Below are 24,629 nucleotides of genomic sequence, written 5' to 3' on the forward strand. Positions count from 1 at the left end.
ATGAGCAGCTCATCTCGAGACCCGAACAGTTCAACATTCTGGAACTCGGGGCCATCTGACTTGCTTGCATGGTTTTTCCACCCCATATCAATGGCCAGAACATCCAGATAATGATGGACCATACCATTGTGGTGTTCTATGTAAACAAACAAGGAAGGACCAGGTCCACCCCTGTATGTAGAGAGGCCATCCTTCTGTGGAACTGGTATGTATGTCACAACATTAGGATTTCTGAAATTTATCTGCCCGGTCTACAGAACATGCTGTTGGATCCTCTGAGCAGACACTGATTGAAGAATCATGAATGATCCATAAAGGACTCAGTTATGGGATCCATTTTACATTGATGGGGAGCTCTTCACACAGATCTGTTTGCATGACAGAAAATGCAACACCTTGTGTTTCACAGGGGGGCAGAGTCTGGCTTCTCAAACAGATGCTTTTCTAGTGCTCTGACTCAGGGACTACATTATGCTTATACTCTCGTTCCTTTGATACATGTGTCTTACAGAAAATCAGACAGGAGAAAGCATTGGTCATACTGGCAGCCCCAGCCTTGCCAGAAAAATCTGGCATCCAGAACTCAAATCTCTGTCACTGTCCGCTCCAGTTGCACTACCTCTGTGTCCGGACTTAGTCAGCCAGAGCAATGGATCTGTTCTTCACCCAGACCTGATATCACTGCATCTGACGACATGGAAACTGCCTGGTTACTGGACTTAGAAAAAACTTGTTTTGCAGATGAACAAAACATCCTAGTTCAGAGTAGAAATAGTCCAGTAGGGTATACCTAGGCTGCGATATGGACACACCTCTCTGCATGGTCATCTCAACACAATCTGCCCCCAACAGGGCTATTGATTCCTGATATACTTCAATATTTGCTGTCCTTGAAAACATCTGGACCATCTGTAAGCTCAGTACAGGTTCATCTGGGGGTGAACTTGGCGCATCATCCACCAGCCCAACATTATACAGTTTTCTCTCACCCTACAGTAAACAGTCTTTCTCCCAGAGCAATAGCCTCCTCCATTATGAGACCTTAATGTGGTGCTTATCTATCTGATGGACCATCTGTTTGAGCTGGTCTATGAAGACTTCATTCCTCATAACATTTACGTCTGCTCAAAGGGTTGGCAGATTACAAGGTCATCATAGACTGTCTTTCATAAAGACAATGTGGCATTTAAACCACATCCTAAATTTCTCTTAGAAGTGGTTTCAGACTATCATTTAAACCATTTCATACCTTTACCAGTATTCTTTCCTAAGCCCCATTCCTTGAGGAATGAAGTGGCTTTTACATATTAGATGTCCTTCAAGCCCTGTCTTCTATCTGGAAGACAGAGTTTGAAGGGATAGGATAGATAACAAGACAGAAATTATCCAAATGTCTCTATGTAAATCCATAGAACATCCCCGTCTTGAATACTGTGTATGGGTCCGGTCGCCCCATCTCAAAAAAGATATATTGGAATTGGAAAAGGTACAGGAAGGGCAACTAAAATGATTAGGGGTATGGAACAGCTTCCATATGAGTAGAAATTAAAAAGCCTGGGACTTTTCAGTTTGGAAGAGACACCTCGGGGGGATAAGATAGAGGTCTATACAATCTTGGCTGGTGTGGAAAAAGTGAATAAATTTTTTTTTACTTTGTCACATAACACGAGAACTAGGGGTCACCTAGTGAAATTAATAGGCAGGAGGTTTAACACAAACAAAAGGAAGTTCTTCACACAGTGCACAGTCTACCTGTGGAACTTTTTGCCAAGGGATGGTGTGAAGGTCAAAACCATAACAGGGTTCAAAAAAGAACTAGATAACTTCATGGAAGATAGGTCCAGTGATGGCTATTAGCCAGGACGGGCAGGGATTCAAAACCATGCTCCGAGTGTTCCTAACCTCTGTTCACCAGAAGCTGGGAGTGGACAACAGGTCACGTGATGATTACCTGTTCTGTTCATTCCCTCTGGAGCACCTGGCATTGGCCATTGTCGGAAGACAAGATATTGGGCTAGATGGACCAATGGTCTGACCCAGTATGGCCAGTCTTATGAGTAGGACAAAGTCTTTCAGGGTATCTCCTAGGCTATTTATTTCTATAGCTGAGATGTCAAAGGGTCAAGGAATTTCGATGCAGAGGATTTCCAAGTGGGTGTCCAGTTGCATTACCATAGCTTATGAGAGAGAATTTACAACAATCTGGGCAGGTTAGATTACATTCTGTAAGGGCCCAGGTAGCTTTCACTGCTTCCTTGTAGGGTGTTTCTTTAACCGATGTGTGTAGCTGCTACATGGGGTAGTGTATATACTTTTACCAGACACTACTCAATTGTGAAGCATCTCCTTCTGATGCTTGTTTCGACAGAGCTGCATGATAGAATGTTTCAGTAGACTCAGTCCTCTCCAGCTTTATGATACATTGTGAGTCACCAGAAATGGAGCGAATATAGACAAACACTTGGTGAAGAAAAGGAAATTACGTACCGTTTTTAAGACATGTTGTTTAAATGTGCTGCACAATCCACCTCCTTTTCCCCTCTACTGACAAGTCTATTGTTATGGTCTTGACAGTTGGGATGGAGCCAAGGGTTGTTTGGTAGCTCCTTCCCCTTTATGCGCTGGGTAAGGGGGTGCCCAAGGGAGGTATGCAGGGCGCAGGCACAACCAATGGCCACTGGTGGCTAAATCATTCAGATCTGCATCACATGGGGCACATACGCACCAGAAGTGGAGCACATATAGGCACCACATCTCAAAGAACTCCAGTTACTAACAGGTAGGTACCTTCCCTTTGTATTTTGTGCTATGCACACACATACATTTACGCAAGGTAGATTATCGAATTGCATTCTTGACAGGTGCCCAGCCTAGAAAAGGTGTGCAACACTTAGCCGAAGGACGATCATGGAGAAGATCTCAAGATGGCAATCTAGCGCCATCAGTTTTGATTGTTTCTCAATTACTGGCCCACCCCCACAGAACAATGTTTTTTCTACCAAAGGGCCTACAGGTGGTGTGAGCACATCTGAGGGAGGGGGAAGGAGTTTTCCAGATGAGCACATGGCAGAAGGGTCCAGAGAGGCTCTACTTAAGAAGTGGTGCTGCTCGGTGCAGCTGTTCCGACCATCACCATGTGCCAGAAGGATTGGCTGGAGACAGACAAGGCGGGAGGGATGCTGCCCGGCCTGAACTGTTGACAAATCCCAGAGTCAGAGGCAGGGTGAGGTCAGACTAGAGAAGGGTGCTCATCAGCATTTTTGTTCTTTGGCAAAGATCTATAATTCTTGAGCCGTCTATGTGACTGTGGTTTAGAAATTCCTTTTTAACCCCGAGTTCCTTACTTGCCTACTACATTGTCCCTAAGGAGTTAATCTTAAAGCCCAGTGTGGCCACCACCCAGATGGGACTCAGAGGGAATGTGTCTAAGCAAAGCAAGGGGTCTGGGAGATCTGAGGCCCTGGTTTCAGAGTCTGGGGGTGGCTGAACTGAAGAGTCCCATATCCCAAGGGAGGACTCAGTCAAGGGGTCAGACAACCTGTTACCCCTCAGTGCTCACCCCAGCACCCCCAGCTATTCCAGTCCTGCCCCAACTTCTTCCCAGATCTGCTAATGCCCCTCAGTCCTCACCCCCAACACCCATCCCAGCCCTGGGCTTTCCCAGAGCATCTCAGGGCTGGATTGCACTGTCCCTTTCTGCCCCCAGCCAGCTCTTTAGCCCCTAGTGGGCAACACTCTCCCAGGAGTCTGCTCCCCTGAGTTGTGTGTGTCTCCCTTTCTCTCCCAACTCAGATGCTCCTGAAGGCAGCAGATGGCTCTGCACTGAAGAATGAGAAGCTGCAGCTCTTTGTTAGCTATGGAGATGTGAGGCAGGACCAGACCTTCCTGACGGACGAGTCTGGCAGAGCCTCCTTCAAGCTGGACACCTCCGGCTGGACTGGAAGGGTCACTCTGAAGGTAAGTAATGGGCATCCCAACATCTGTGGGGACCCTGCACTCCAGCCTCTGATCATCTTCTTTCGGCTGGACTGGACACCCGGACTTGACGTACGAGAGCACCCTGCACTGGGCCCAGCTGCTCAAGGGTTGCTGCATTGCCTCTGTCAGACTGCCCCATTCAAACCACTGGGGTTTTCCATGTCACTTTTGTTAAGTACTAAGAAATGTGTTTCTGCTGCAGTTATGCTGTCTAGGCTGCTAAGCTGTTACAGCTGCTCAGTGCTTCTGTTCTTGGAGCTCCGGTGTTATCAGCACTAGCAGAGAGTGCAGCTTGCTAATTCAGCAGACCTCAATGTTACTCATAAAGAAAGACCACAGGCACAGTTCAGTGATGAAGGCACTTGGCTAGGTTTATGGTCCACGAAGCACGGTCCTAGCACCCTGGTTCTGTGGTTGCAGGTACACTAACATATATATGCTCATGACAGTGGACCAGCTCAGTCAGCAGCGGGATTGTCTGCTGCTCCCTCGACTGGACAAAGGTGCCCTTCTTATGACTTCCCCTTTTATACATTGATGCAAACAAGTTACATATGACACTCCTGATATGGTTAGTTACCAACCCTACACCTTGTACCGGCTGGTTCAAACAAAACATCCCCATTCACTATTCTGTCATTCCATTCTTATCTTATTTTGGGTCGGCGTGTTACTGTACCATCTCCAAGGATTGTGTTTATGCCGTTACGTTAGGGTGTCCCTGTACTAGCCTTCTGGAATGTGTTTACATGATCACCTAGTACTTCTTGGGAAAGCCTGTGTTTTAGCAAGACTAGTCATATCTTTACCAAGTTCATGTACCAGACAGTGGACTTGTAAGCAAGCGTCTACTTTATGACAGGGCCTGAGTTTTGCTCATAGCATGGCCTGGTTGTTGACTGTGGTTCAGGCCTCAGGTCTTACACCAGGCCCAGTGCTCCAGATTCTCTCTCTCTGCTACAACTCTTATGGACACAGGGTGAGGGGTCTTAATGGAGAAATCAGTTGGCAAAGCCTGCCCTGCCCTGGCGGCATTCCTGTCCTGTGCTGGGCACTCTGTATCCCTGATGATCCCCATCGCTCTCTCTATCCCCCAGGGGCACTTCAAGCAAGTGGATCGCAGCTCTGTGTTTGGAAGAGTCTCTCCCAGTTATCCGGATGCCCATCGTAACCTGGAGCCCTTCTACTCCAAGAGCCAGAGTTTCCTGAAAATCCGCTGGCTGGGAGGGGTGCTGCCCTGTGACCAGGCCCAACAGCTCCAGGTTGATTACATCATTGCTAGAGAGACCCTGGGGAACGGGTCCAGGAGCCTGGATTTCATCTTCCTGGTAAGCCCATCTGGGAGATTAAAGTGTGAGTGTGTGTGTGTATGTGTGCGTGTGCGTATGAGCATGAGGTATGGAATCAGCGCTGTGACCTAACGACAGACCAGTGGGCAGTAGGACAGTTCCTTTCAATGAGAAGGGCGGGGCAAGATCAAGACGGAGCTTTTCCCCTTTCCCCACTAGGGGCTCTGGTTCCAATCTGGCCCCAGAGCAGGGGCTGGCTGGCCTGGGGAATGGGATACCTGCCTTAATGTTCTTTCTTGCACCTCCACCTCTGCTGGCTCAGTCCATAGGGAGGAGAGGCCGCACCCCGCCCTGACTCCAGCCTGCATGGCCATCCCCGCATCAGGGCGTTTGTCAGTCCTCCATATAGCGTCAGCTCAGTGACTCCCGTCTCCTCCTCCGCAGGTCGTGGCCAAGGGAGCCATCGCCAGGATCCTCCACAAGGGGCTGGACCTCAGGGAGGGGGCTGGTAAGTATCAGGGAAGGGGTCTGTGCAGATAGGGGGCACTCAGGGGCGCCTGGGGATTGAGCCCCCTGAGCAGGGACTGGGCTGGGGGAGGGGGCTCTGCTGGTTGGGCCTGACTTCCCCCGGGTGTTTCCCACCGTCCCTAGGGCTGAAGGGCTCCTTCTCTGTGGAGCTGCCCATCGGCGCTGACCTGGCACCCGCTGCCAAGGTGCTGGGTTACATGGTGCTGCCCGATGGCGAGATGGCTGCCGACAGCGCCCGGCTGCAACTGGCCAAGTGCCTCCCAAACAAGGTGAGCCTGGGGCTCAGGGCGGAGGAGTCTTTGGGGTGGGAGAATCACTCCCTGCCCCATAACAGGAGCCCTGAGCAGGGGCATCGCTGGGTGCCTCCAGCCCCTCCCTTTCTCGGCTTTACAGCAGCGCCAGGTCGTTGCACCCCCATCCACCTCAATTGCTCTGGGGTGTCTATGAATAACTGCAGCTCCCTGAGTCATCCCACGGGGGCGCTGAATGAGCCTGGGCTGCCTCAACCCCCCTCCCTGAGCACCGACTCCCAAAGCCCCAGCCCTTCAGCCAGTGGGGCCCGGGGCCGGAGTGACACTCGGTGCCTGCCCCCCCCCCGCCCCCACCCAGGCCTGCCTCCTCCTGCCCCGGGGGCCTCTCCCCCTCCCCTGTGACGCGCTGTGCCTCGCCAGGTGAAGCTGGCCTTCTCGCAGGACCGGGCCCTGCCGGGCTCAGAGCTCCAGCTGCGGCTGCAGGCTGCCCCCGGGTCCCTGTGCGCCGTCCGCGCTGTGGATCAGAGCGTGCTGCTCATGAAGCCCGAGGCCGAGCTCAGCGTCGATACGGTGAGTCCAGTGCAGCTTGGCCGCTCGCCCGGCCCCTCCTGATGAGTCCTCCCCCCTTACAGGGAGGGTGATGCACGGCCGCTGGGGGACACCCCTCCAGGCCACCTCTCCCGGTCTGAGGGCTGCTCCAATGGCACTTGTCACCCCCTAAATCTTGGGGGTCCCCGCTAGCCTTGCCTGTTCTCCCATCAGCCCTTGCAGTGCCCCCCTCCTGGCACCTCCTCACCCCAGCTCTGGTTGGGAACATGGAGTTCGGAGCTGAGATAATGGCCTGGGTAACTGGAGCTCGCTCTCCAGGGCAGAGCTGGTCCCCAGGGGCAGGAGAATTCCCTGCCCCCCATGTACAACAGAGGACAACTGGCCAGGTGCATTGTGGGAGTTGTCCCTTCCTGGGTGATAGAAAGGAATGGATGTGGGAAAGCTGCAGCGACAGACGCCCATGCGGGAGATGGGATTGGGTAGAGGGAGGCATTGGGTAGAGGGATGCGATTGGGGAGGTTTTTGGGGTGATGCATCTGTGAGAGAAGGGGCTGGAATTGGGCTGTGGCTTAGCTCCCACACCTCATGTTGTCTGTTTCTTTTTAGGTCTATAACTTGCTCCCCCGTTTTCCCCAAGGAGACTATCCCGCTGCGGTTCGAGAGCACGAGTCAGGCGATTGTCCATATTTCTCTGAGTATCCTGAATACATGGGTCCCTGGCGGCGGCGTCACAGAAAGCCCCAGTCTGTCCAGTTTTCTGACAGTGACTCCTACCGTTTATTTAAGGTAAAGTAAATGTGGAGGCCAGAGTGTGATGAGGCCACGTTTGCTGACCTGGAGCCTCAAAATCAGGGAGAGAAATATACATAGGTAATGGGTCCAGAACCCCAGCTGGTGTAAATGGTCCTAACACCATTGGAGTCAAAAGGGTCGGATCCCCAGCTGGTGCAAATTGACACAGCACCATTGGAATCAATGAAATGATGCCGGTTATGTTGAGGGTCTGGACCATGGTGGGAGGGACATGGTAGCGCTGGCTTGCCTGAGATACCGCTGATCATGATGGGCTGTTGACTCACTTGTGGACCCTAGAAAGAGCTGAGAAACTCGCCCTCAAGTAGCCTTGTCCCTTCAATAGAGATCCCAGAGGTTGGTGCTGGGCTCTCGCTCTTCGCTCCTGAGTGCTTTAGTGCATGTTTCAAGGTCCTGCCTTGTCTCCCGCTCCTATCCAGTGGATCTGTGCAGTCCCAGGAGCGTGAGTGAGGAGGCGTAGCTTGCAATGCCTTTGGTCTGCTGCCGACGTGCAGCTCTTTGTGTCCATCACACTGTTGTAGAAATTTCTGTCCGTTCCAGCTGAGGAATAAGGAGAGACGGACACAAGCAAGTCAAGCAAGGAGCCCCGGGAGGGGCGATCCGTTTATTTCAATTGCAATTGGGTTCGAGCTCATAAGTCAGCAAGAACAAAGAACACACTTACACCGAAGTATTATATACAGTTGACTATGATAATCTATAGCTCTATGATTGGCCAAAATTTGCTATCATTACCATACATAATTAGCAAGCTACATGTATCTTCCCCTCTTGTGACCCCTTATTGTTCATCTATTTGCCCCCACTCCCCTTGTGTTAGTTTGCAAACCAAGCAGTTAGTTATCTATAGGAGGCAGGCACAGAAAGTTCCATTGTCTGCGAGCTTGGGGTTTGGCTACATTTCCTCTCGAAGGAACTTCCTGAGTTAAGACTATCCATAGCTGATGCTGCATTTTTCCCTTCTCCTTTTTCCCATGTGTACGTGACAAACTTGCCCTAATTATGGAATAATTTTATTTCAACACTAAGCCACAAAGGTTTAGTTGAGTGCTTTACCCAGGGTCCAGTTGAGACTGGGGCATAGCAGAGCTATCCAGCTGTTCAGGTAAGGCTGCGATTAGGTTGGGGAAACAACCAGAAGAGATGGCAGAGTTTGTCACCCACAAGTTTGCAATGTGCAGGTCACAATGACTGTAGCTGCTTTGAGTTGATCAGATAGCAGCTGTAGCCAGGGCAGCATTTCTCCATAGAAGTCTGATCAAACTGTTGCCACCTTTTCAGTCTGGCGTGGACTTTGCTATCATTATCCAGGCCTTTGTCACCTCAAGACTCGGGTTACTGCATTGTGCTCCACAGGGAAAGCACCATCAGAGTCTTGGGCTGGTGCAGAACTCTGTAGCTGTGGCTAGTGTGGGGGCACAAATGAAAGATTCTGGGGGGGGTCACATGCCCCCCAGACTCCTCAGGATGCCTGTGGATGGGGACACAGTGGCACTCTAGTCTCACGTGCGGAATGAGGAAGCCACAGGCAATTCATTCAGAGCTGCTGAATCACTCTCTGCGTTTGCTGGAATAAGCTTTAAGGTTATTCTTGTGTGTTATTCCTGAATGTTACTTAGTTCTGTATAATATAGCAAAGATGTTACTCTTGCCCCTGAAAAGCTAAAATCTGTGTTCTACAATATCTGAGAAGCAAAACCAAGTAAACTTGCAGTTGAAGTGAGCACCTTTTAATGTAGTCAGGGGGCATATGCCTCCCCATCAGAGGTGACACATGCGGGGGGCATGCAAGGTCATATTCCTCCACCCCCGATTTCTCAGGATGCCCCTGTAGGGTTGCCAACTTTCTACTCACACAAAACTAAACACCCTTGCCCCACCCCTTGTCTGAGGCCCCACCTATGCCCCACCCCTCGTCTGAGGCTCTGCCTCCACTCACTCCATACCCCCCCTCACTCTCCCCACCCTCACTCACGTGCTCATTTTCACTGGGCTGGTTCAGGGGGCTGGGGTGCAGTAGTGGGTGAGGACTCCGGCTGGGGGTGTGGGCTCCAGAATGGGGCCAGAAGGAGTTCAGAGTATGAGAGGGGGCTCTAGAATGAGGTAGTGGGTTGGGATGTGAGAGGGGGTGAGGACTCTGGCTTGGGGTGCAGGCTCTGGTGTGGGGCCAGGGACGAGGGGGTTGGGGTGCAGAAGAGGGCTCCAGACTGGAGGATAGAACCGAGGAGTTCGGAATATGGGAGGGGGCTCTGGGCTGAGGCAGAGGGTGAGGGGGTGGCAGGAGGTACAGGCTCTGGGCTGGGAGTGCAGGTTCTGGGGTGGGGCCAGAAATTAGGGATTCAGGGTGTGGGAGGGGCCTCCGGGCTGGGACTGAGGGGTTCAGAGGACAGGAGGGGGATCAGGGGTGTTGGCTCTGGGGTGGGACTGGGGATAAAGGGTTTGGAGTGCAAGAGAGGGATCAGGGCTGGGACAGAGGGTTGGGGTGGGGGGGTGAGGGGTCTGGCTGGAGGTGCAGGCTGTGGGGTGGGGCTGTGGATGAGGGGTTTGAGGTGCAGGAGGCTACTCTGGGCTGGTATTGAGGGGTTTGGAGGATGGGAGGGGGATCAGGGCTGGGACGGGATTGTGGCCTGGGAGAGGGTCAGGGGTGCAGTCTCCAGGCAGCACGCACCTCAAGCACCTCCTGGAAGCAGTGGCATGTCCCTCATCCAGCTCCTATGTGGAGGCTCAGCCAGGTGCTTTGCACGCTGTCCCGTCCGCAGGTGCTGCCCCCCTCAGCTCCCATTGGCCACAGTTCCCAGCCAGTGGGAACTGCGGGGGCAGCATTTGGGGTGGAGGCAGCAGGCGGAGCTCCATAGCTGCCCCTGCGTGTAGGAGTCAGAGGTGGACATACCAGCTGCTTCCCAGGAGCTGCGCAGCGTGGAGGCTAGCAGGGAGCCTGCCAGCCCTGCTGCGCAGCATCACCAACTGGACACTCAATGGCCCCGGACCCGCCAAAATCCCTTTTTAACCGATGTTCCAGTCAAAAATTGGACACCTGGTCACCCTACGCCTCTGGTGGGGACTCCAAGTAGCAAGGAGGCAGCACTGCACCTGGCAGTGGCGCTCTTCCTGTGTCCCTACAGCCAAGGGGAGGAAGGAAACAGCCAGGTGGCTGGCTGCTGACTGAGCTCTTCCCCCACCACATGGGGCTGCTGTGCCTTCTCTGCTGCTGGAGTCCCAACACTGCTGCCTGCTTTGCAAACCATCCGCCCAGGTCAGTCAGGGAGTGGAGGCAGAGGCAACACATGTGACTCCAGAAGCAAAGAAGGTGCAGCAGCCCCAAGTGGCGGGAGAAGAGCTCAGCCAGCAACTAGACACTCTCCTGCTTCCTCCCTCTCTGGGCTGCAGGGACACAGGGAGAGTGCCACAGTGGTAATCAGCAGAGCTGCTGGAGTTGTTAAAAAAGGAGGGGGAAACTGGCTGTGGGGTGTTCTCAACAGGAATCCCTCAGTCTAGTTGGGGAGTCATAGAATCATGGAAGATTAGGGTTGGATGAGACCTCCGGAGGTATCTAGTCCAACCCCCTGCTCAAAGCAGGGCCAGTCTCCAACTAAATCATCCCAGCCAGGGCTTCGTCAAGCTTGGCCTTAAAAACCTCTAAGGAAGGAGATTCCACCACCTCCCTAGGTAACCCCATTCCAGTGCTTCACCACCCTCCTAGTGAATTTTTTTTTCCTAACATCCAACCTAGACCTCCCCACTGCAACTTGAGACCATTATGCCTTGTTCTGTCATCTGCCACCACTGTGAACAGCCGAGCTCCATCCTCTTTGGAACCCCCCTTCAGGTAGCTGAAGGCTGCTATCAAATCCCCCCTCACTCTTCTCCAGACTAAATAAGCCCAGTTCCCTCAGCGTCTCCTCATAAGCCATGTGCCCCAGCCCCCTAATCATTTTCACTGCCATCCGCTGGACTCTCTCCAATTTGTCCACATCCTTTCTGTAGTGGGGGGGACCAAAACTGGATGCAATACTCCAGATGTGTCCTCACCAGTGCCGAAAGGGGAATAATCACTCCCCTCAATCTGCTGAAAATGCTCCTACTAATGCACCAGAAACCTGAGTCACCAGAACATGCTGACCTTGGAGGTCAACTGATGCTACAAGGCCCATCTGTTTCTCCGGCACCTGAGGGTGGGTTTGGGGAGGGCAGAGTGGCATGGCAGTGAGTGGGGTATTTTGTCAAATTGAATTGCTAGACTGGTTGTTCATTGCATTGTCCAGGTTGAGCCATGGGGCTGCGAGGGTTGTTTGTATGATGAGTTGCTGTTATGTGAGCATCTGGAGTTTAGGAGACTTGCCTCCTCTCATCCAAGCAAATTCACAGATATAGTACCTCAGTCTGGGGTCTGCTAGTATTTCAGTTTTATTGCTTCATAGTTACTTTCCCTTGAAATGGGCAGCGAAAAACAGCCTCTTGCTGCTGCCTCTTGTACAGTTTTTTGCTGGTTATATTGTTTTCCCTTCTTTCCTTTTTCCCAGGATGCAGCTTTGAAAATTCTCACCAATGCCAACACCAAGAAACCTTTCATCTGCCCTGATATTCCAATCTTCAGATACAGCAGTCAACCAGACTTTGGCCTCGGCCTTCCAGGAAGTCCAGGGGGTGAGTTCCCATCCTTCTTGTTTCTGAAATTCCCTATGGATTCTCTATTCCCTGAAGGCCAGAAATGGGATTGGTCAGGGTGGGGAAAGCCCTCAGAGTCGCTGGGAAAAGAGCTCTATAAAACCATCTGCCCAGAGTGAAGCATCACTCAGAAAAACCAGCCCGTGTTGGTGGTGGGTTACAGAGAACGTGTCTCAATGGCATTAGCAAGAGCACTGACCACCTTTCATGTGGAGCCTTGCACTCAGTTTTGGTTATTGCTCCTGAGCTGGGGAAGGCCTAGAGAAGGGCAATGCTGATGGGGGATTTCGTGGCAGAATGAAGGTTGTTTAGTCTAGGAAAAAAGAAGAGAAGGAGGGGAATTTGCTGAGATGTTTCAGATTCTGGTGGATTTAGAGGAAAGAGCTCAGTCCCTGCTTTGGATCCTGCCCCACAATGTGAGACCCAGGGGATATTTGCTTGAATGAACAGACAGCTGGGAGAGTTAGAACAAATAGAAATAAATTCTGGGGGATTCACTGAAGCTTCAGGAGTTATGGAGTCAGATACTGTGGCCACAGAGGGTCTGTTTCCACTGCTAGTGAACACCTGTGGCTGGCTTATGTCAGCTGACTCATGGGGCTTGAACTATGAGGTTGTTTAATTGCCGTTCAGACATTCGGGCTCAGGCTGGAGTCTGGGCTCCAGGACCCTCTCCCTACTTAGGGTCTCAGTGTCCGGACTCCAGCCCGTGCCTGAATGTCTAACACCTCAGTTAAAGAACCCTGGAGCCAGGGGCGGCTCCAGCATTTCTGCCACCCTAAGCAGCGGAAAAAAAAAAGGCAAGCGGCAGCACTTCAGCGGCAGCTCAATTGCGCTGCTTCTTCAGTGGCAATTCGGCGGCAGGTCCTCCCTCTCTTCCTCTTCGGCAGCAATTCGGCGGCAGCTCAAAGAGGAAGAGAGGGAATGAGGGACCCACCGCTGAATTGCCACCGAAGACCCGGATGTGCCGCCCCGATACCAGACGGAGTGCCACCTCTTTGAATTGGCTGCCCCAAGCACCTGCTTCCTACACTGGTGCCTGGAGCTGGCGCTGTCTGGAGCCCGAGCCCTGCGAGCCTGAGTCAGCTGACACAAGCCAGCCATGGGTATTTAACAGCAGTGTAGAAATATACTTGCAGAGCTGGAGCTGTGCAAGGCTATCAAATCTCTTGCTTCAGGACATCAGCTAATCACTGCAGGGGTCAGGAAGGGCTCATGACTGGTTTGTTTATTTTGATCTGTTGCCAGCTTTGACTCACATCCAGGACCAGACATAAACTTTATAAACTACACAATAATCAGACCCACCTAATGCCAGAGACACTGCCAGGGAGAGTGCTTGGTGGGATGGAGGAGGGGAGGGCGTTGTGTCTAACGCTGTGGGGGGAGTGTTGGGGGGAGGGGAGGGCGTTGCTGTGTCTAATGCTGGGGGGGAAGGGTGTTGGGGAGGGCGTTGTGTCTAACGCTGTGTGGAGGAGGGGTGTTGGTGTGGGTGAGGGAAGGGCCTTGTGTCTAACGCTGTGTGGAGGAGGGGTGTTGGTGTATGTGAGGGAAGGGCCTTGTGTCTAACGCTGTGTGGAGGAGGGGTGTTGGTGTGTGTGAGGGGAGGGTGTTGTGTCTAACGCTATGTGGAGGAGGGGTGTTGGTGTGTGTGAGGGGAGGGCCTTGTGTCTAACGCTGTGTGGAGGAGGGGTGTTGGTGTATGTGAGGGGAGGGCCTTGTGTCTAACACTGTTGGAGGAGGGGTGTTGGTGTGTGTGAGGAGAGGGTGTTGTATCTAACGCTATGTGGAGGAGGGGTGTTGGTGTGTGTGAGGGGAGAGTGTTGCTGTGTCTAACGCTGTGGGGGGGTGTTGGTGTGTGTGAGGGGAGAGTGTTGCTGTGTCTAACGCTGTGGGGGGGTGTTGGTGTGTGTGAGGGGAGGGCCTTGTGTCTAACGCTGTGTGGAGGAGGGGTGTTGGTGTGTGTGAGGGGAGGGTGTTGCTGTGTCTAACGCTGTGTGGAGGAGGGGTGTTGCTGTGGGTGAGGGGAGGGCCTTGTGTCTAACGCTGTGTGGAGGAGGGGTGTTGGTGTGTGTGAGGGGAGGGCCTTGTGTCTAACGCTGTTGGAGGAGGGGTGTTGGTGTGTGTGAATGTGGACGGGGGTAGTGTGCCTAGTGGTGTTTTTGCGGAGGGGAGGGGCGTTGTTGCAGGTGGGAGGGTTGGTATGGGGGAAAGGCCTCTGTGCCTGAAGCTGCCCGTGTGCAGGTGACGAGCCTGGCTACTCCCTTTCGCACTTTTCTAGACCCTTTCTATAGACGCGAGATTTTGAAGGAGAACGTACTCGTGGCGCGTGGTGGATTAGGCAACGCCCTGCCGGAGCCAGAGCCCAGCACCGAGGAGGCGCCAGCGCCACGTGCCTACTTCCCAGAGACATGGCTATGGGACCTGGTCCCTGTGGGGTGAGTGAGGAGCTACTGCAGACCTTCCCTATGGAGCAGCCTCTATGCCTGGCCCTCTAAAGCAGTGGTCCCCAAACTTTTGCCCCCACCCCCTCTTTCCCTTGCCCCTGCCCCTGCTCTGGAGGTGGGGTCAGAAGTGGGGCCATGGCTCCAGGGGGTGGGGGCAGCAAACAGGGGTAAGGGAGCTGAGGCTGCAGCTGAGGGTGGGGATGGGGCCAGGAGCAGGGCCAGGGACAGAGCTGTGGCCAGGGGTTGAGGTTCAGGGCAGGGGCAGGAGCAGAGCCGCAGCCAGGCTGCAGTGGGGGCCGGAAGCCAGGCCTGCAGCTGGGTGCGACTCTGCCCCTGGCCTCACCCCTGCACCCACCCTCTTTCCCGGGCTGGGAACGGAGCCATGGCCAGGGGCCAAGGGTGACGGCGGGTCTGGGGTCATGAGTGGAGCCGCAGCCGTGCCAAACTGGGGGCTGGCAGCGAGGCCCCCAGCCAGGTGCAGAGCCATGCCCAGGCTGGGGATGGGGCCACGGCTGGGGGTGGGGCTGGAACAGAGCTGGGTGTGGGGCAGGGTTAGTGGCGCTCCCTCCCCCCCATGAGGGCTAGCCTAAGCCAGTCGTGCCCACCCCTGAACATTTCTCCATGCCCCCTTGGGGGGTGGACCCCCACAGTTTTGGGACCTCTGCTCTAAAGACTTCCCTTGTTGCTTCTGTGCTGAATCCAAATTATCCTGAGTTAACCCCAGATAAAGGCTCCAGACAACAGGGACAGAGAAGAAGCAGAGGGACTACAAAGTTGGAATTTGGCACACCTCAGGAAGGGGAACAGTGATGGCACTGCATCACCTTTCTGGCCTCCACATTCCTAGAGCAGCTGAAGGTAGATTCAGCCCCCAGCTGAGAGGAGAGAGACCTTTGTGCCAGCCAGCAAGCACGCTTCATGCTGGCTTACGGCTGCTTTAAACTCCCGTGTGCTCCTGTAGTAGCCCGAAGGGGCCTTATCAAGGGCAGAACTGAGTCCCGTGTCTAGGCTTGGCAGAATTCAATTTTAATTTTTTATAATTATAATTTTGACAGAGAATATCGATGTTTATTTTTAAGCACATTTGGAGAAAATGATGGGAGGTCAGACAACACGGCGGGCCAGACAGTAATTATTTAATGTCAATAGACATTGGTAGTGGCTTTCACTCGGAGGCCAGCAGGCCTAGTGGACAGGTCATGGCTCAACAGTTTTTCCTACTCTGAAAGTCCTGGGATGGGCTTCTCTGATGGTGCCAAGCAGTACATTGTTCCCCAAATGAATAGGCAGAGGGGAAGGTAGGGGGACTGGGCCCTCCCTTTTCACCAGGTCCTGGCCCAGCACCCAAGGGAAAGAGGCAGGGAGTGCCTCACTTGTCTCTTCCTAGCATACCTAACCATTCTTCTCTCAGTTACATCTGGGCTGCTTCCGACCTCCCTGCTTTCTCTTTGGCTTGGTTGCAACCTCCCTCCCCCGCTAGCGGGGAGTTCCCTGAGTCCCAGGAGCTCGGTTGGTCCAATGAGTGATCCCCAACCCTCCTCCCAATGTTCACTTATTTTCCCTAATCCACCTGCTCTGCGGTTAAGGGCTTGGGGGGATGGGGATTAGACTGATGTTTGTCTGGAACCTCATCTTCAGCCTTGCTGCCTTGACTGACTCTGCCAGGAGGATGAGACTCCTGACAGCATTGCTCTCAGGATCATGGAAACTCTCATGCCGCTCCACCATATCCAGGTCACAATTCTCTGGGACGGGGACATGAATCTGGAGGACACCTGTGCGTAAATTCTTTTAATGTGGAGACACCATTGTCCACAAGTGACATTCCCTGGGATTCTATACTACAGTGCAACATACAGGTGCCATCCAGAGGTTGAGGTGGGATGACAGAGAAAACCTCAGTTGCATGTTTGTCTAAAACTGCTTTGTGTCTATCCCGGCCCAGCGAGGGGGGCTCCAAGGATGTCCAAGTCTCGGTGCCCGACACCATCACGGAGTGGAAAGCTGGGATGTTCTGCACGGCGGAGGTGGGCTTTGGGCTCTCGCCCACGGCCACCTTCACGGCCTTCAAACCCTTCTTTGTGGAGCTGGCCTTGCCGTACTCCGTGATCCGGGGAGAGGCCTTCGCCCTAAAGGCCACCGTCTTCAACTACCTGCGGCAGTGCATCAAGGTGAGCGCCGCCTGGGGCTGGGCTGCGGGGGTTGGGGGGCTGGGCAGCGGCACAGGCTGGCGAGTGGCACCAACAGTCACTGGCTGTGACCCTGTGACCACTGGGGTCAGCACATCACGGTGAGGGGGCCTGAACCCCAGAGGGGCCACGTCTCGGCTGGAGCTGGCGCGTGTGAGCGCGTCCCCCACAGCCCTAAGGGGGTTCTCGTGTTGGGCCCCACAGGTGCGGGTGACGCTGGCAGAGTCTGCGCAGTTCCAGGTGCAGGCGGGCGAGGACGATGCCTACACCAGCTGCCTCTGTGCAGATGAAGGGAAAACCTTCCCGTGGGAGGTGACGGCGAGCAGCCTGGGTAAGGGGCACTGGGGGCTCTGTGCCTGACGGGAGGGGCAGAGAAGGGGTGGGGGGTTCTGCACAGTGGCGGGGGGCAGAGAAGGGGTGCTGGAGCCTTTGCACAAGGGAGGCAGGTAGGGGCTTTTTGAGGCTCTGCATGGGGGACATACGAGTAAGGGGCATTGGAGGCTCTGTGCTGGGAGTGAGAAGGAGGGCGCAGGATGGGGTCGCTGAGGGCTTCGTACCAAGCGGAGGGGATAAGAAGAGCTGTGGGGGAGGGGGCTGAGAGGATGCCCCAGCAGTGAAACCCCTTACGGCCTAATTGCCATTTCCCACAGTCACTTCCCTCTGTCCTTCCCTTCCCCTCTGGCCTTCTCTCTCCTTTCTCCCCATTCCCTCTCTCTCTCTTCATTTTCTTTCTTTTTCTACTATTCTCCCCCTTCTTCACCACCCTTCCCCTTCAAGTATCCTCCCACCCTCGGACACGGGCTCCTCTCTGCCTCGGGCAGGGGTGTTGGTCTTTCTAACGGGGGCGTCTCCCGCCTTGCTCTGCAGGGGAGGTGAACTTCACTGTCAGCACCGAGGCTCTGCACACCGAGGAGCTGTGCGGCAATGAGCTGGCCGTGGTGCCGGCCCAGGGGCGAGTGGACACCGTGATAAAGCCCCTGCTGGTCCAGGTCAGTGTCTGGTCAGGGCCTCTGGGCAGAGCAGAGGGAGATCTGGGGCCTGGTTCTCACCTCCTGGTGGCCGTAGGCCGAGTCTGCATTTGTGATTGTTCTTTGTCCTGCCACAGAAAATAATGCCCCAGCACTGCGGCATCCGCGTCCCAGACCCTGACCTGCACTTCCCCAACACGCAGCCCCATCCCTGTGAGATCAGGGAGCTGGCGGGAGAGTCCTGGGGCAGACAGAGGCGGGGGTTACCCCAAGGGGGGGTGACTGAATGTGACACACCGGAGGGCTCGAGGGGGCAGAGGGAGCTAGCAGAGGGAAGTTCCGCGCTGAAGAGGAGGAAGCCGCGAGATCTGCTGGGCTGGGAACAGTCTCCCCGGGGAAGGGACGGGAGCCCCATCGCTGGGCCGCTGAGAGCTGGATGTGCCTGAGCCCCACAGCACGGGCTGTAGGGATGATCCTGCCCTGGCTAGGGGCACTGGCTGACCCAGCAGGCCCTGTCAGGCTGTGACGTGCACGGTCCCTTCTCCTGACCTTCTGTCTGATGCTCCTTCCCCACAGCCGGGGGGGATCCTGGAGGAGAAGGCGTACAGCTCCCTGCTCTGCCAGGAAGGTAGGTTCCCAGCGCCTGTGCGGGGCTCAGTGGGTGTCACTAACGCGGGGAGTCTCTTGGCTGTGGCACGTCAGAGATGGCTGAGCCGCTGGATGGCCCAGCTAGGGGCACAGGAGCCACCAGGCTGGACTGGACCAGGGGGCATCCAGGCCAATGTCCTGCCTAGGACAAGCTGCCTAGGGAAGATGCACCCCCTAGTGGGCAGTTATGGAACTGTCTGCCACGGGCCAAAGGCTCGAGCACGTCCGGCTCCTGCTCCCGAGTCTGACTGGGCCCCTGTTGCACCAGCTCCTCTCCCCTGCAGCCTGGCCCCCGTGTGCATGAGAGCCCTGGACGGTGAGGAATGGAGGGATCTGATTGGCTGGAGGCAGATGCTGTTCCTAACAGGCCTTTAACGGTGTGTCTTTGTCTTCGTGTTACACAGCCTCTGAAGAAATCTCATTGCAGCTGCCTGCGAACATCCTGGCGGGGTCCGAGCGGGCCCATGTGACTGTCCTGGGTAAGGAATTCCCCTGCCCCAGCCCTGCCAGGGCACGGTGCCCTTCACCAGCCAGCCTGTCTGTGGCCCAGCGCTCTGATCAGAGAGGCCAGGGCATCACGGATGGAAAAAACTAATGAGGTCCTGTGGGTGTCTAGGGCCGGGGCAGGATCGGTCCCTGCAGTCTGTGCTCCAGGGCCTTGTCCCCAGTGAGGGGCAATGGACTCATGCGGTGATGCAATGAAGCTGTGCCAGGGCATTGGTGTCTTGGCCATTCATCACCACGTATCCACGTAACCCCACCAGGCCTGAATCGAACTGGGGATCTGGGTCCCCGTGTGCCAGGGCTCCACTGACATGATGTTAGGGATGGGGCAGCTGTTGTGCAGCCTGGTAATTCTCTGCTCCCCCTGACTCCCTTGGCCCCAGGAGACATAATGGGCACAGCTCTGCAGAACATAGACCGCCTGCTGGCCATGCCCTACGGCTGCGGAGAGCAGAACATGGTCCGGTTCGCTCCCAACATCTACATCCAGCAGTACCTGGAGAAGAGCGGGCAGCTGAGCCCGGAGATTAGAGACAAGGCCAAGGGATTCCTCCTGAGCGGTGAGTGTCCTCCTGCCCCTGCGCCCTCAGGGCAGGGCATGGCAGGGCCAGGCGATGGCCCTGTCCTTGCCACCTCTGAGGGTCAGGGAATGAGATCCTTGGCCTTTCCTCTCTGAGGCACCAGTCCTGAGTCCCAGGACATAAGGACTGTTTGACTCAGGGTTCAGGGAATGGGAGAGGAGCCCTTTCCCCTCTAGGGGGCGCTGGTTGGATCCAGCCCCCTATTGAAACCAGCCCCTTGAATCTCTGAGTCTCAATATCGTGGGGGAGGGAGAGCTAGTGGACCCCACGGGGCACAGGCTGGGGGTGGACTCTAGCCCCTGGGGGTGAGCGGATCCAGAACTCGCTGTCTCTCTCCCGTCTCCGCAGGCTACCAGCGCGAGCTGCTCTATAAGCACAACGACGGCTCTTACAGCGCCTTTGGGGAGAGAGATGCCACGGGCAACACCTGGTGAGGGGCCGCACGGCATGGGCGAGTCAGGGCTCTGGGCGGGCAGGGCCTTCTTAGGGGGCTTATTCCTTCACTCTCTCACTTCCCTGGTCCTTCTCGCATGAACAAAGAGCAACAATACCAGAAGTCCGAAGGCGCAAACAATTTGATGTTTATTGAGGTGAACTTCCGGCAAGAAATGATTCTAGTTTCCTTCCTTAGTGTCCCCCTTCCCAGCTCTGACACTACAGAACCTTGCCTATGTCCCTGTTCCCATTCCCCCGCTTAGCAAAACATGATCCCAATTCCCCCACCTCTTGTTCCTGTTCCCATTCCCCCCTTACTTCCTGATTGACTGCAGATTATATTGTAAAACCTGAGTTCTGCTTAGCTATACCTTAACCAATTATTTTGTGAAATTTTACTAACCAATCCTAACATATTGTAACACGGCTATTTAACCAATTGTATCCTATCACCTTAATTGGTGTACACCCAACAAAATTAATTATACACCAGACAGAAACAATCACAGAACCAGACACAGACCATGCAAATAAACATACAAAACAATACAGAAATGAGGATTTCACACCCCAGCTATTGATAAGTGAGTTCTCGCCAGACAGGATGCCATCAAACTAAGTTTCCTTTTACATCTTCTAGACTCTTCCCTTTCTCTGGAGGTGACAGGAATATAAGGACAGGATTGTATTCCTAACAGCCCAATAGCACCTTATTTCAATGTGACTAGTTTGGAATGTGAGGATGTGACCACACACTTGCCAGTTTATGGCTGCCTCTGCTGCTTAGCAGAAGGCCTTAGCCTAAGAACCAGGCCTCAGACTGTCCCTTACACATACAGAGAGTGATTTTGATTCTTTCTTTTATACCTCTATAACTAGCTAAGTGATAAGAATACACCTAAATTCTTGAAGTACAGGCCTTTACATACAGGCTTGAATATCTATATCCTAACAGGCCTACTGGGCTGCAGCCTGACCCCCAGCCCCACTGCTGTTCCAGTCCTGCTTCCCACACAGCCCTGCCCCACTTACTCACTCGAAACCCCCACCCCATTCCCGTTCTGGGCTCCCCTGACAGCTCTGCTGACCCCCACCCCATCCCCCACGAACCTCCCTCCTGGCCCATAGCATCTCCTGCAGAGTATCCTTCTCACGGGGTCTCTCCCCGCCCAGGCTGACGGCCTTCGTTCTCAAGTCCTTTGGCCAGGCCAGGCCCTACATCTCCATCGACGAGAAGCACCTAGAGGACGCCCTAAGATGGCTGCAGAGTCACCAGCTGGAGAGCGGCTGCTTCCGCAGTGTGGGAAAGCTGTTGAACAACGCCCTGCAGGTGGGAGGCTGGGGGCACAGGCTGATGGGATGGGGGAGGAGGGGACAAGCTGGGGAAGGGGGTGGGGGGCCCTCATGGCAGCTGGTTGTTGTGACCCATTTCGGGTTGGGGGATTTCCCTGGGTTTTTAGCAATGGCTGAACGGCTGGAACGGCCGGGGCAGCGGGTTATTGCACAGAACGAGGGAGCAGCCCTGGCCCAGACCCCCCGGCTGCTGCACAGCCAAGTCTCCCTGTGGGCACTGAGCAGACCCTGCACCCATTGCCTGGCATGGAGATCCTGAGCCCAGCCCTGAAGTCATGTGACTCCCACAACTCCCCCCCCGTGGCTCAGTCAGAAGGGCAGTCGCAGTGCATCATGGGAGACGTAGTCCGAAGGAGCCCGAGTCCATGGGGGAACAGGGGCACGAGGCCGGTGCAGCTGAATGTTGAACCGGTTCACAGTGGAAGGTTTCGGTTCAGGTCGCCAACCTGAGAGGCTGCAATTTGGGCCCTGCTGACCCACCACAGAATGTTGCGTTTCCATTTTCCCAATGGAAATCAAACCATTTCAGCAAATGTAACATTTTCCCTCAAAGGTTTGGTTTTAAGGAAATTGCATCATCTGTCGAGAAATCATTTCAGCAGGAAATTCCCACCCAGCTCGAGTCACAGCCCAATTCCTGCCACTGCCCCAGAGTTTGCAGGGAGCCGGGACACTACGGGAGGGGTTGGGGCTGTACCCGGCCGTTTGGGAGCGAGAAGGAGACAAATCGTAGGCAAAGTCCAGATTCCCGCACAGGGGGACTATTTAATGATCAGGAACTTGCCCAGTGAGGGGAAAATCCCTCAGCCTCTGCAGAAACGGCCCCTGGCCTTCACAGGAAATCTGGCAAATGTCAGTTCAAACCAACTTCCCAACCTCTGGTTCCAGGGGGGCTCAGATAGGGTTTTATGCTGAAATTTTATACAGCCTTGACAATGGAGTAGCTACTGCCTCTCCCTATAACAAAGCTGTGGAACTCACTGCCACAGTGTGGCATCCTTGCCTGCTACAACTGGAGAAGCTGCTCGGGACCCAGATGGTCCTAGCAGGTCCCAGCAGGAGGCAGGACCCAAACCTAGCCACTCGGAGCGCTGGAGCCGATTCTTCTCTGTCCCAATGGGCCTGTCCTCGGCAGCGTCTCACCTGCTCCAGGCAATGTATCCTGCAGCTTGGTCTGAGCCGGCTCCCGGTGTCTCCATCCCCCTCAGGGCGGTGTGGTGGACGAGCTCTCTCTCTCAGCTTACATCACGGCGGCGCTGCTGGAACTGGGGCAGCCGCTCACGGTGAGGCCAAGCCCTGCTGCCCCAGGGGAGGGGCTGGCAGTCGGGGGGAATTTGAGATTGTTGGTGACAGTGAGGGGGGAGTTAGTGCCAGGGAAAGGTTTGGGGTGAGACAAGGGAATTGTGGGTGGTTGGCACCAGGGAGGGATTTGAGGTGAGATGGGGGAGTCATGGGGGTTGGCACCAGGGAGGGATTTGGGGTGCTGTTGGGGGCAGTGGTGAGAGGGGTTGGTACTGGGTGTCGGGTTAGGGAGAGGTTGAGATGGGGACAGTGGATCAGGGCTTCAGAAAGATTCAGCAGCTCGGCCAGTTTCTCGGTCTGGCTCTAGGGAGGATCTGGACGAGGCTTGGGCTGGCTGTTTATAGATGGGCCCAGGGCACGGGTGGTGGTGGGGAGGGATGGGTCGGGGAAGGTGACAGTTGCCCGCCTGCTGGAGCATTGTTAAGGCCCCAAGGGGTGGGTACCGGAAGACATACCCAGGCGTGGGAGTTCTCTTCTGGCCAACTCAGCCTGACGGGGAGTCTGTTTGGTGTCTAGTGCTCAGGGGAGGGGGTCTGGCGAGGCTTGTGGGGTGCAAGGTGAGGGTGGCAGTGGGGGGGAGATGGGTTGGGAGAGGTGATGGCAGGTTGGTGGGAGGGGGTATTAGGACCCCATGGGGTGGGTGCCGGGGAACATACCCAGGTGCAGCATGTCTCCTCTGGCCAGCTCAGCCTGACAGGAAGTCTGTTCGGTGTCTCCCCCCTCCCAGGACCCCATGGTGACCAGAGCCCTCCAGTGCCTCCGGGAGTCGAGCACCAGCGACCTCTACACGCAGGCGCTGCTGGCCTACACCTTCGGGCTGGCGGGGAGCACTGAGCTGCGGGATGCTCTCCTGCAGCGCCTGGCCCAGCACAGCGTCAGCGCCGGTACCGGCAGCACCTCGCTCTAATGCTCCTCTTGCTGCTGGCCTCTGGACTCAGGGCAGGGCTAGCTGCCCCCCACGACCCTGCCCACCCAGGTGCCCCCTGCCCCAGGGCCTCCTCAGCCTGGCAGGGGAGCTGGGTCTCCATGGCCCAGTCAGTCCGTGGTCTCTGCTGAGGCTGCCAGCGAGGGGCCGACGCGCCAGGCTCTGTCTTGGGGACACTTCTTCCCTCGGAGCTGGAGTGAGATCGTCCCGCCATTTCCCAGGGCCCAGCGCACAGAGCGAAGGGGGACGAGGCTGGGTCACTACCAGCCTGGGGGGATCGGAGCTGAGAACATAGAGGGGCAAAGCCCCATGTTGCAACCCAGCCCTCTAAAGCGCCCGGGGCCAGAAGTGTGATGGGGTCCAGTGGGCTCAGAGCCGTGGGGCAGGGCCTTGCTTAGGCAGCTCCCAAGGGGAACGGGCCATAACCGAGCCCATGGGAAATGCCGCAGGATCCCAGCCCCCATCCTGTGTTGGGGACATCCCAGCTGGGAAGTCCCTTCCTGAGGCTTCTTTGCTTGGCCTGGCTAATACTGGGAGGGGAACAGGCTGCACTGGGCTGGTGACTGGCTAGGCCCTGCCATCTCTGGGAGAGGGGGTGTACAGGGAAGTAGGTCTCTGGGTGCCCCCTGGTCTGCACCATGTGCCCCCCATGGATCCCTGGGAGGCTGCCTGTCCCTCAGCTCCAGTTCCCCTAGCCTGTCCCTGCACAGATGCCCTTGGGTTTCTGCCACTCCCAGCCCAGTCCCAGTGTTAGCAATGCAGCCTGGGGCCAGCTCCCCATAGGGCAGGAGGACTCATGGGAGGCCTGAGGCCCACTGGGAGCGTGGCTGGGGACACAGGAGGTGGAGCTGTCCCGCGTTGGTGCTGAGCTGAAGGAGCCCTCGGCATGAGGCCATGGGGGTGCTGGGAGTCCCAGGTTGGGCCCCTCACACTCCTCATGAACGCTCCCCAGTGATCTCTGTGCATCTTCTCGGCCCCATTCAAGCTCAGACTGAGCTGTGCTGGGAGCTGAGGCCTGGCACTCTCAGGCCCTGGGGAGACATCCCCCCACAGGGAGGAGCACCTGCATGGTCTGGGTGGCTCTGTCGTGTCTTAGCTCAGGTGAAAAGTCCCTTCTCTCTGAGCCCCAGTGCAGCGACTGTAGCTGGTCTGTGCCTGCGAGTTGTGTTTGTCATTTCCTGCCCCGCCCCAAGGTGGGTAAGAA

General features: G+C 55.4%; 1 protein-coding gene across 2 annotated transcripts in view; it reads left to right on the forward strand.

Moving 5' to 3' along the window:
* LOC115639006 (alpha-2-macroglobulin-like protein 1) overlaps nucleotides 1–24,629 on the forward strand; it is a 59,125-nt gene that overhangs the window by 28,501 nt on the left and 5,995 nt on the right. For both annotated transcript variants that reach the window (XR_003997563.1, XM_030541247.1), the window contains exons 11-28: nucleotides 3,793–3,957; nucleotides 5,076–5,306; nucleotides 5,712–5,775; nucleotides 5,919–6,064; nucleotides 6,467–6,616; nucleotides 7,202–7,381; nucleotides 11,929–12,052; nucleotides 14,355–14,511; nucleotides 16,466–16,691; nucleotides 16,914–17,040; nucleotides 17,577–17,698; nucleotides 18,254–18,305; nucleotides 18,730–18,804; nucleotides 19,213–19,389; nucleotides 19,759–19,840; nucleotides 21,019–21,175; nucleotides 22,407–22,481; nucleotides 23,228–23,384. Coding sequence is in view for 1 of the 2 variants with exons in the window: in XM_030541247.1 (XP_030397107.1) it covers nucleotides 3,793–3,957; nucleotides 5,076–5,306; nucleotides 5,712–5,775; nucleotides 5,919–6,064; nucleotides 6,467–6,616; nucleotides 7,202–7,381; nucleotides 11,929–12,052; nucleotides 14,355–14,511; nucleotides 16,466–16,691; nucleotides 16,914–17,040; nucleotides 17,577–17,698; nucleotides 18,254–18,305; nucleotides 18,730–18,804; nucleotides 19,213–19,389; nucleotides 19,759–19,840; nucleotides 21,019–21,175; nucleotides 22,407–22,481; nucleotides 23,228–23,384 (2,467 nt within the window). In the remaining variant the exon portion in view is untranslated. The remainder of the gene's footprint in view (nucleotides 1–3,792; nucleotides 3,958–5,075; nucleotides 5,307–5,711; nucleotides 5,776–5,918; nucleotides 6,065–6,466; nucleotides 6,617–7,201; nucleotides 7,382–11,928; nucleotides 12,053–14,354; nucleotides 14,512–16,465; nucleotides 16,692–16,913; nucleotides 17,041–17,576; nucleotides 17,699–18,253; nucleotides 18,306–18,729; nucleotides 18,805–19,212; nucleotides 19,390–19,758; nucleotides 19,841–21,018; nucleotides 21,176–22,406; nucleotides 22,482–23,227; nucleotides 23,385–24,629) is intronic.

The sequence above is a fragment of the Gopherus evgoodei genome, chromosome 23 (genome assembly GCF_007399415.2).
Source record: "Gopherus evgoodei ecotype Sinaloan lineage chromosome 23, rGopEvg1_v1.p, whole genome shotgun sequence".
Taxonomy (NCBI): Eukaryota; Metazoa; Chordata; order Testudines; family Testudinidae; genus Gopherus; species Gopherus evgoodei.